The following is a 12,397-nucleotide window of genomic DNA, read 5'->3' on the forward strand; positions in this document are numbered from 1 at the left end:
TTCCTTCCAGCACCAGCATCTCCGGCCCGACCGGCCCTATGTGCCCTGCATGCCCGCTTTCTTCCAGCCTACTTGTATTCTTCCTTGAATGTGGTCTCCAAGCTGGCTTTACCTCCCAGAAGCAGGAAAAGTAAACAAGATTCCTGACCTTTCCTTTCTGTGTACAAGGGTAACCTTTGCTGATGCACGAGGAGACTGTCACCGTGAATGTGTTTGTCTTTTAAAAAAGGAAGGAGATTAACTTGTGTTTTGCCACATTTATTTATGCATTCCAGTTCATAAGCAAGCGCAGAGGGGAAAAGCGATAATGGCAAATATTTGTGCATCATGAAATCATATCTTGCAAAAAACAAAATAAAAAAAGTCATGAAGCTTAAAATGTCAAAACGGTTGTTAACTTTAACCATTTTTTTTATGAGTTTTATCACATGAAGCCTTCTGCTGCTCGCATCTGTATGTGTTGAATGTGTGTACCGTTAAAGCAGTCTACAGTGGGACCTTTAAAATCAAATACCCCTCAAATACAGTTTAGAGTACAGTGAAACCTCAGTTTTCACGTGATCTAGTTTTGGTGCAATTAACATTTTGTCCTAGCTTTCGTACATCCGCTTAGTTTTTGTCCATGCCTTGTCTCCGTGTTTCCTTTGTCTGTATTGCTTTTAACTTCGCATTATGTCATCCGAATTTAATTGTGTGGGGACTATGCTGTGTTACGGGTTGTGTTGCAGCACTTTTTCACAAGTGAGCATCACCCTGCACGTTCATCGGAAGCATTTAAAAAAATAATAATTGTGTTTACTTGTTAAGTGAGACTGTTCAATAAACCACAATTGGGCCAAAGAAAGTTCCAAGTTCTGACCTTTGATAAAGAAGATGAGAAACATGATACAACGAACTCTCTGTAAATGTATTTTGTTTAATTGGATTTACATTATTTCCGAAATATTACTTCAGTTTTCATACGATTCAGTTTTAGTCAGACTTTTTGGAATGTATTTATCACAAAAAAAGAGTTTCCACTGTACGTGTATAACAAAAATTAGCTGGAAAAACATCCATCTATTAATTTTCTCTTGCGCTTATCCTCATTAGAGTGATGGATGAACTAGAGCCTAACCAAGTTGACTTTTGAGGGGCGCATATTCTTGACTGGTCACCAGGGCACATATAGACAAACAACCATTCACACTCACGTTCACACCTATGGACAATTTAGAGTGAACGTAGCATGCATGTTTTTGGAAGGTGAGTCAAAGCTTGAATACCCAGAGAAAACCCACAAGAGCAAAGGGAGAACAGAGAGGGAGAACTCCACACAGGAGGGTCCGACCGAGATTTGAACCTCTCAACTGTGAGGCAGAAGTGCCAAGCAATATTTCACCTGATTCCCTGGGGGAAAACAAAAGAAAACAAAACAAAAACAAACACACACAAAAAAAAACATGCTTAAAAAGGCCACCAAATCTTGGGCTTCAAACCATCATCACTTGAGAGTCCAGCTAATCTTCTGATAAGAGCATGTAGGCTGAAGCTTAATGGCTGATGACAAGATAACATGAATCAAAATTAGCAGAGAGGTCACAAAAGTCTGCAAACAACAGCATCTTAAAAGAGTAAGTAATTTTATTTTATGTGAGTTTTAATTGGGTTTATTTTATAATGAAAAAAATTGCTGAAAACACTGGCTGTACAGTTTATAATGGCAGCCTAGAACAAATGAATTCAATTTACATGACTTCCACCAATTTAGAAGTCAATCAGCATCACTGAGCAGACCTTGTTCCACTTTGGGTTTTTCTCTATTTGGTCAAGAAAAAAACAAAAACAAAAAGGAAAAAGAACAAACTACTGCCCCTAACCACTTTCTAAACTCACCACATCATCACTCTGCTTTCTCTTGTTGTTCTTGGCCGTGTCAGCAAGTTTGGTGTTGGCATTATCATTAGTAGTTTGTTAGATAAGGCTAATTGATCTCCACCTCGCCGGTGTATTAGCGAATCGTGCGCGACTCCTTCCACTGACTCTGCATAACTCTTACAGTCTCAGCACAATCTTAGCCTCAGGAGCAACGCACATCCCTACAGAAATGATTTCATCATCCCAGCCGCTCTGTCTGCTGCTCTCCTGATTTTATATCTACAGTACTTCATCTACACCAATATCACCCACCACCTCAAAAAGACACATGAAAGACTTGAAACTTTACTTTAACTCAAATTACTTCTCTTACAGCTAAAGTTTTTCACTACCTCCAGGACTTCAGCTACAGTTGTAAAGTGCAATTTACTTTAAAGCCAATGTGGTAAGTAAGAACGTAAAATGATAAATGTGCATTTGTTTACAAGCTGAATATGTTTGGGAGCCAAATAATAGGACGTGCTTAACATTAAAAACAACCTTGTCCGTACGACATCACGTCTCGATATAAAGTGACTTAGAAGCACTGCCCACAACTTTGAAAAGTGACATTAGCAGTTGCGCGAACATGAGAAGTGTCCTGGCTGCTCTACCACGAGTTTGGACGAGCAGTAAATTCTCCAACATATGAAAGCTTCTCAAATACACAAAACAGTATCCATCCATCCATTTTCTATACTGCTCATCCACATTAGGGTCACGGTTAATCTGGGGTTTATCCCATCTGATTTTACATTTAGGACTGGTCGCCAGCCAATTGCAGGTCACAGAAAAGATAAATATAAATTTGAGTCACCACCCATTTGTGTGTAGCCCTAACAAAAGCCTAAATCTTTTCTTTTTAGGAAAGTGCAACATTAACATTTTGTCTTCTTTTTATAAAAGTACAACAAGAACACAATTCAAACAAAATTTTGCGCCAAGGGAGAACAGCCCATAGCACCTCCCATGGTATGCCAAAGGAGCAAGTCATTCATTCATGAAGTAAAGGTAGGTTCAGAATAGCAACCAAACATTTCAGAATTCCTCCTCGATAATGTAACCACTGGCTCATTTGCAGAGCTAACAAGCTAGGGCTACTTGTAAGTCTTAATACTCAAGCCCGGAAACACTATCACAATTGCGTTCTAATGAATAAAAAGCAACCACAAACTCAAGCTTGTCTGACTTCCACAAGTTACTCACTGCAGCAGACAGCTCACGCTACAGAGCACCAACTATTGCTTTAGACCTTGGATGATATTAAAATATAAATATAACATGAATAGAACTGTTAGTTTTTGCTTGAGAGCAGTACAAGCGTGATTAAGACTACGAAATAAAGTTCGCAAGCTGGTACAAAAAAAGTCTCCAAGTAAAAACATGAAGTGTAACTGGGGCTGTTATATTTCAGGTCCTCCATGTCCTCCAGGTCCTCCACTCCCCTCCCAAAAGAGCTTTTTTTTTATGTATTCATATCACTACTTAAATTAGTACAAGGAAATTAAAGTGTCTGAAAAAGTCATTTTATTTGAGATAAGTCTGACAGCAGCAAGAAAACAGATGCAAAGAGGAGATTGTGGATTTTAACAATGCACCATCCAGAGCTGGAGTTGACAGGGTAAACTAACTTTAGCAAGTGTGTTCATTTTCTTATTTCTGTCCATCGAGCTTCAAATCTTAATGCTATACTTGTGGCACTGGTTTACGTCACCCATACAGCCCTTTTGGAACCCCAACCGGGCCATGTAGTACAAATTGTACCGCCTAGTATGCCATAGTACCTGATTTTGACAATACAAATTAATCGATAAACAAGTAAAACCATGACAAGTAAAACCATGCCTGTTCGTTGGAACTGGACTGTTCTGGTCCTGTTTGAGTACTGTTTTCCGTGAGAGTTTGAGAAGGGATTTGGACAACGTGGCCGCCGCCTGCTTTAGCGTTAGGATTAGTTTAACCTAATCCCGACAACCTCTGAACATGCTCCCTGTTATTTAGAATCTCTCCATTTTTGCCCAGCCAAGCACATTGAGACTGGTAATCTATAGTTTTCTTGTGTCCAAAGGGAGAAGAACTAAAGTTCAGCATTTTGCCTCCACCTACCTCCCATTCCCGGTTGGTGTTTCAGCAGCACTTTTCTCTGATTAATTTTTCTCTCCATCTTTCTCAACTTCAGTGTCTCAGAACAAATTCTCTTCCTATGCCCCTCTCCTCTTACCAATCTTCTCTATTTTCAACAATCTTTCTTTTTTTTTTTTAACAACCATCCCCCCCCCCCCCCCCCTCCACCGGTGGGGAGATCAGCAAAGTTTAGAGGCCTTCCTGCTTGCTTCATTACTGAGCTTTGTCTCTCTAAGAAAGGAGAACACCACTGATGTTTAATACATGGACCACTCTGTTGTCCTTTATACCAGATAAATTCATCATCAAAAAACAGAGCGCAGAACAGCAGTCGAGCATGTAGCCCGTGCATTCTCAATCTAGATGTTCCCTTTTTTCACCCTCTAGAACTCACTCTACATTTTAATTTATTGGATCTCGCTCCAGTTCTCCCTCTCATTCTTCCGTCACATCTCAGTGAGCTTGAGAAAAAAATCAAAAATAAATTAATTGTCCTTCAGTTGGAGTAAACATACAATTACAATACAACACAGCTGATTATCTTACAGCACATAAAACAGACACTTGTCCCTATTATGCACGATACATTTTTCTTCAAATACATTTCCGTCAGCACACGGGTTCCTATTAACATGTGATGCGACCCCCCCACTGGGCATGTGCTTGTTTGCATGCGAGAGCTACAGTATTTTTGCCTGTTTCTCCAGTCTGTGTGGGCAGTTGAGTGGGTGGAAGGCCTGCCTCAGTAATGCCAGCGCCTATTTCTAATCCAGGCCACCTCAGTGGGCTGTGGCTCCGGCTGTGCTCAGCAAGTGTGCTGCACCACCAACTGAGCCTGGGCTGACAGAGAACATGTTCCTTCTCTCTTTATTGAACCATCCTTGGGCTCAAATCTTGATTGTTTTGAATTAAATATGAGCAAGGTGGAGGAGAAATGTAGCTGCGGTTCACTCAGGATGTTTCTTGTCGGGATGAGGATAAACTCAGATCCCCTTCAAACTCCACAGTACAGACAGCACACGAGTAGTGGCAATTTTTATTTTTTCAGATTGTCAAGGGCCATCATTATGTGTTCAAACAGTAATTCCAAAGGAATCTGATCCAACATCTGTAGGAGAAGGTGGCTAAGGTTCAAAGTCATGTCACAAGCTACATTTTGCATGCCTTCAAAAAGGAGACCTAATAATTTCACACAAAAGACAGCCAAAGAAGCTGAGTTCAATGATCAAAAAAGTACCTTTAGTTCTTGTGGTGTGCCACTTGTCGCAATTTTCTAACACTTTTCTCCAGACTGTCAAGTCTGCTCCGTTCTATCCCTAAGACTCTTAAGAACATATGACCCAACATCTGAGAAAGATGGGGAAAGGTAGCTGAGGTTCAACGTCAGGTTACCAGTTACTGTACATTTTTTTTGTCTGGACCTCGCAAGGCTTAGACTCCCTATTTTTTTCCAATGTCAAAATGAAGAAACGTAAGGATTTCAGACTCATTAGAGCTGAGGAAGAACAAATGAACCTGCAGATTATTTAAAGTGTGCTACCACTGACAATTCTCCAACAATGTTCTCTCGACCTCCATAGAGTGACTCTCTAACATGGATTTTGTAAAAAAGTCTCAATTTCATTAAAAAAAAAAAAAACACCTTGGTTTTATCAGTGTCCAGAAAAGGCCACTCTGACAGCTACTTCTGTTTGACCCAGTTTGGTATCCGCTTTGTCCATATTTGGATAAGACCGCCCCCTTTCCTCTGATTGGTCGCCTCAGTGTAGAAGACCCACTTGTGAGAGCACACGTGTTTTTTTATGGTGATTGGCTCAGGAGCGGAGAGGTAGATGGAGTTCTTCACTAGTCACATAGATAAGCTCGAGAAATTCGAATGATTTGATTTCAGGCCTCTCGCCAGAAAACTGTCTGGAACTCAGGAATACGTTGATGATTTTAATTCATATTTCACGTTTACTGAGGCACCAAAGAGGCAATATTACATATTGAATACTAGAAAAGATTGGTTTGTTAAAATATGGCACCTTTAAGGACCATCCTTTATCGAAAAGACTCTTGAGGCATACGACCTGACATCTGAGAAAAATATGGGTAAAGGTAGCTGAGGTCCAATCAGTTCGCTAGCAACTGTACACGTTCCATGTCTGGACTAAGCCAGTCTTTGATTCCCTTCAAACTTCATTTCCAAATGACAAGGCAAACAAACCTTATAATTTTACATAAATACATTTCAAGATGGTCGACGTACTTAAAGTCATATCAGTGAGTCAATCATGTTCCTGTTCAGTGTGCTACCGGCTACATTTTTAAACACAATTATTCAGACTTTCAGGGACAATCATTCATTGAGGACACCTGGCCCAAGAAATTAGTCTAGGTCAAATCACTAGCATTATGTATTTATTTTTTCTTATATACCCTCAATTAATTTTTTTATGTTAAAGTATAGAATCCTGAAGGATTTTCAGGCCAGCTGAACTGTGGTCAAAAGTCAATACATGCTTTTTTCTCGGACTCGATCGGTCACATTTTATTTGTATTTATTTATTTATTTATTTTTTTTTTTGAGGACATGACGTAACTTGTGTTATGTGGCTACATGTTATTTATTAGGCCTTTTTTTCCAGCTGATTATGGTGGAAGCTTTGACAGTGCTTGGTCAGCAGTCTTACGAAGACATACATTTTTTTATTTGTTCGAACAACCATAAGAGTCTTGAAGAGATCCAACTCATGACGTTCCAGATCAGTAACAACACAGCTCGCTTCCATGTTGGACCACTCTGAATTCTTGGGCCTTCCTGTGTGTGGATTGCAGCTTCTCCCACTGCCTGTGTGGGTTTTCTAACAGTGCTCCGCTCTCCCACGAAGAAAAAAAAAGTAAGGTTAATTTCCAGCCAGTTTCCTTTACCAAAATGCTGACACATGATTTTGTACATGAAGTAAATATGACAAACACCTGGACCTGTATTCCTCCTGGCCCATTTTCTGATTTTCTCCAACTTAAAGTATATTTTCACTGTTAAAGTAAGAAACCGAACTAATATCTCACGTTATTCAACACACGATGGCCAAGCTAACCATGCTCAAATGTACTTGTAAGCTTTTTCCCTTTCACAAATCTTAATTGCTCTTCAAACTTTCAGGAAGTGGGACTGTTTGGAATGCATGACAAGTTTTAATGTGCCCTTTTACGGCGTGTTCAATTTAAAGTAGGCGTGACAAACACTGCTGGGTTCTTATGCGCTGCACTGGAGTTTTTTTTTCTTCTGACTAGGGTCACCATTATCGGTCATACATTCTGATTACAAAACGTGATCTCATTTTTATTTGTAATATGAGAGAGATTACCTGGAAACAAGCTGTGAAAACAAAATCTAATCAAAAGGACTAAATGCAAGGACAGAGTGTGATAGTGATGGTAGAGAGCAAAACGTTGAGGGGGAATTCAAAGCGGCTGAAGCTGATTTCTCCAGTGTGAGGACGCAGAGCCATCTGAACAGCCCTTCAAAACTGAAATATCAGCAGCAGCAGTCAGTGCCAGTTGTCAGTGCCATGTGTGATGGAAAATCAATCTAGCTCATGTCCATCCTGTTGCCTCCGTGCAGCACCACCCCCACCGCACCACACCCCTACCACACAACAACAGCGCCCCTCAAAGGTCCACATCATCGGTGACGGAGGCGTTTCAAACCACGGCGGCTCAATCTGAAACATCTGCTGTTCTGCTAGATTAGGTTGGTGATTGGCTATTAATATTAATTTCACAGTGTGTCTTTGTTAAACAGCAGCAAGGGCTGACAGAGTGTTTGGATGAATTTACTCTAGCGTATAGTTTCCCTTTGATTTTGTAGGAGACAGAGCACTCTGAGGCTTCTGTGTAGCACTATGAGGTTCACCAGTTTGTTTGTATTTATTTTTTATTTTTTGGGTGTCAGATTAAGGGGAAGCCCATGAATGAAAACAACTGTTTGACTTAAATGTCTTGGGGTGATGAAATATTAAGAGGACTTTGTTAGAATAATTTTGCTTTCATCCTAAGCACACATTGTTTGTTCTGTTTGATGCCTGACGACAGGCCATTTAAGTTTTAAAAGCATCGTTAAGCAGGGAAACACTGGGACAAGTGCGGTCTTTGGCTGCTGAGACATCCTGGAGGAGCTGAGGTCCAGCAGGTATAAAACCACAGTGAAAAGGTCTTCCCTAATGAAGGTGATCTAAACTTTCCTCCCTTTAATGAGATTAAGGCAATAATTAGAATAACGTGATGCACTGATGAATAGGTTGCCCCTTACTGGACGAGAAGAGTGGCCCTAAGAGAGCAAGGCAGACCGGGTCTATCCCTGGTGTCTCTCCCTCAAGTGCACATAGGAGTTAATTAATTCTTCCAGCACTTCCTTAGTTAGTGTCAGAAGATGCTGCTTACTGAAAGCAAATAGGATCAAATGACACACAAAATATCCTCCAAGGATCGGTTTCTGCAGGTCATTTCTTGCCTCACGACCCCCAAGGAAGGACTCTCCCATTATGAAAAAAACAACAACATACATTTACACCTTTTTGAGCCATAAGCTAAGGCATCCAAAAGTAGGCCATGAGGAGTATGGGCAGTCTTAACATAAGCATGAGCTACTGCAGGATAACTTGTTTAAGGAAGCCACATCTAACACTTTTTAAGACCCGTTCAATCATATTTAAGACCCCCAAATTCATTAAATATGATGACCGGGAGCGATCTCCTATACTTAATGTGATATCGGCATCATTGGCAAACTATCATGATCATACTGTACCACAAAGGGAGTTTCTCTACGATTCCTTTTCTCTCGTAGTGCTGTCAGGTTTGTGTGTCTAGGCTTGACACACTGCTGCCCATTGATTGGTCGACAGAATTGTTACATCAGTGTTAGCAAGGGAGCGCAAGACTAAAACGTAACTAAAAACAAAAGCGTTTCACAATCGGCATCCTTCTATGATGTCGCCTTTTATGATGCCCTTTCGGATGATTTTGAACGTAACTAAAAACAAAAGCGTTTCACAATCTGCATCCTTCTATGATGTCGCCTTTTATGATGCCCTTTCGGATGATTTTGAACATATTTCACAGTGGGCTTAATTTGACTTCCTCCCCAACATTTTTAGAGATGAGCTTTCCAACTGTACCAACAATGTCCTTCCACAATGCTGGGAAGAATCAAAGCCGGGATTTTGCTTATGTTGCATCTCCACCAATGCTTACTGTTGGCAGACGTTTAGAACGAAAGTTCATAAAGGGATGAATTTTAACACCATGCCAAACATTTTTCGGGGTGAGATTTCCAATTTTACCACCCCCAATCCTTCTACAATGTTGAAAAGTATCAGAGCTGAGATTTTGCACATTACAGATTTCCACCAATGCTTAATTTTGGAAATAACTCTTGAATGGAAGGCCATATTTTCATCCCCACATTGTTCGGGTTACGTTTTCCAACAGTTCACCAGCATTTTTCACAATATGGTGACGTGTCCAAATCGGGATTTGTTTTCCATAACGGCAGGCCATGGATCTTTACTTTTGGAAAACATCGAACTGCCATGCAAGAGAAATTAAAATGTTCACCCCCACATTTGTAGGCGTGAGCTTTCAAAGTCTTGCACCCACATTGTTCTACAATATTGGTAAGTGTCCAAGCCAGGTCCATTTCAGCGGTCCACAGCTCTTTACTGTTGGAAATAACTTTGAAAAGAAAGGCCATACAAAAGTAGCTTTCCAATTCCACTCCCACATTTTTAGGGGTGAACTTTCCAACTGTACCCTCTACAATGTCGGGAAGTGTCCAAGCCAGGATTTTGGCCATTTCGGCGGTTAGTGGCTCGTTAGCGTTAGAAATAAGATAGCCCAGAGTTGATGGCCCCTGCGGCACTACTCTGACTTGCTCTTTTAAGATGATGTGCAACCCTCAGGTCTGCCCCCGGCGCTCATTCCTGCCTCAGTGGGGTCTTCAGGCCGGCCAGTAAGTGGACAATGCGCTGACTGACCGGCGCGTCGTGGGAACTCTCAAAGTGGTCACTCGCAAGCAAGTAAAGAGGCAGCTGAGTGTCATTGTTAATGTGGACACAGAGCAGCACAATGGCTAAATTGATGGAGCTATAGGGGACATCAATCTTTGGCTTGTATAATCACTCCTATTACACGGTGAGTGAAGGTAAGGAAGCGAGGAACCAATGGAGGCAGTTTCTCTGTGAGCTTTATTGGCCTTTCCAGCAACTCTCTACCGGGTTGTCCTGTCCTTTGAAGCCGTCTTTGACAGGCAGCCAAGTGCCCAGCCATCCTAATTCACACCAAATCGGCAGAGGTTTTGAGGTAAAGCCTCAGAAGTGCAGCGAAGCAGCTGTATACACTTGGCATCGCTTGTGCATTTCTATCCCGCCTTTTTTTGCCACATACAAACCTCTCTCTCTTTCTCTCTTAGAACCGCAAAATACTGTTCATTTTTTTAAAACAACACAAGCAGCTGCTCTTTTCAAGAGATGTATGCAGGGGGGAAAAACAAAACAGGAATGTTTCTCGACTTCTTCAAGGACGCCTTCTCATCCCATTAACATATATGCGCGCCTGGGAGTAAATACATTCCTCTAAAAACAGGAGCGTTCAAAGGCGACAGAATTAAGCCCAAGTAATGAGGATCTTGGCGAGCGCCCTGCAAATTTATTGATTGTTTGCCAAGCTGTACGCGCTTCCCCCTCCAAGTCCTCCTCCCTCTGCGCTGTTTACGCTCATGTTGCGAAGGCACACACAAAACCTGAGCGGCGCAAGGGTTTTAACTGGGCACCTTGCACGGCCATAAGGCCACTGTTGAGCTTAATCACCATCTAATTCACAACACAGTGATGATATTGCACTTGGCATAGGGAACAGGAATAGAGGGTTGGGTAACAGGAAACCCCATCGCAGCTTTACATTGCTGCAATAAGACAGTCTTTAATTCTTTACGATCTCATTGCAGGAAAGAACCGGATGAGAATTGACTGAATCCCTGTAGATTTTAACGAGCTACAAATCCTTAAAAAGAAAAGGGTACATTATGTGTTATAAATACATGTAACAGGCAGCCAAAGAAAGAGGACATGGATTCCATTTTGGCTTGTGTTAAATATGGATGTTGATGCATGTTTTTGTCTCTTCAATTTGGTAGATAGGGATTGAGGTATAACAAACAAACTTGAAATCGGATTAAAAACATACACTAAATTAGTATATTGAGAGTACACTAGATCAGAGGGAAAGCATTAAAAGGTATTATCGCAGATGTCGCAGATGGGGAAAATGGGCCATAGACTTTAATGTCAAACAGTAGATCTCCGCCAAGGCCGAACAATTCTAATTTGGCACCGCAGTGTAAACACCCTCCTCTGGCATGTCTTTAAATTAACATATTTCCAGAAATCATATCCAGGCGCGTTAATTCACTCAGCTATGGCCTTTATTTGTAGAAACACATTTTGGAATAATATTCAACGATACTGCTGGCATATTGCTCTTTGGGCCAAGTGGAAGTGGATTTTAAAACAAAATAAAATGGACTATCATAACGAAATATTGAGAAACAGCAAGAATCGAGGCAGAACAAAAAAGTCGTCGAGCTCCCTGCAACATGAACACACAAAATTGTGGCGCGGTCACGTCAGAATCTTCTGGAATGCTATTTGACATTTTCAAATATCGCCAGCTCATGAATACTGCACAGGGAACTTGTTTCCAGCATGCAGTAAAACTAACAAATTCATGACCCCATGCATTTCTTCCCTAATTCTGTTCAACCAAACAAACCAACAGCAATGAAAACCTCCTTATCTTATGTAAAAAAGAAAAAAAAAAGGTGGTTACCTCCACGGCTCTCGCTGTCAGCCGGTTTCACCTGGATGGGGCGAGTCATCTGTAAGGAGGAGACAAGAAAAACGAGGTTAGGGCTGTTTGTTCAATCCATCGGTGTTAACATCCTGTCCTCCATATTAATAACGTTTTTGAAATACAGACCAAAGTATCATTGAGACTATTTGTTGTCTGCCAAAGCTGCTTGAAGAGCCTGGTAGGCGGTCTTGTGAGAGGTTGAAGGGGCGATTGAGTGGGAAAGAGAAGAGGCAGCCCTAATAAAGGTGAATCCCACATCAGGACGAGTGAGAGGAAGATCAATTTGGTCCTATCGATCGGGGGCCCTTGGGCCGCCTGAGACTGTCTGTCTGTCTGTCTGGGAAGGATTCTATGGTGAGGAGGCTCACTCTAATCCACTAGACCCTGATAAGAATGGCATTGCCGGGATTAGACTCCTCCGTCGGTCGCCATGGCCTTTGTGTCAAACTGTTGGCCTCTCAAATGTTCACCCGTCTCATGT

The 12,397-nt window shown here is 41.4% G+C and overlaps 1 protein-coding gene across 5 annotated transcripts in view; it reads right to left on the reverse strand.

Annotated features, from left to right (window-relative positions):
- celf5a (cugbp, Elav-like family member 5a) overlaps positions 1–12,397 on the reverse strand; it is a 325,603-nt gene that overhangs the window by 127,554 nt on the left and 185,652 nt on the right. For all 5 annotated transcript variants that reach the window (XM_061684864.1, XM_061684866.1, XM_061684865.1 and 2 more), the window contains exon 4: positions 11,893–11,941. In XM_061684864.1, the coding sequence (XP_061540848.1) occupies positions 11,893–11,941 (49 nt within the window). The remainder of the gene's footprint in view (positions 1–11,892; positions 11,942–12,397) is intronic.

Source organism: Phycodurus eques, chromosome 8 (assembly GCF_024500275.1).
Source record: "Phycodurus eques isolate BA_2022a chromosome 8, UOR_Pequ_1.1, whole genome shotgun sequence".
In the NCBI taxonomy this organism is placed as follows: Eukaryota; Metazoa; Chordata; class Actinopteri; order Syngnathiformes; family Syngnathidae; genus Phycodurus; species Phycodurus eques.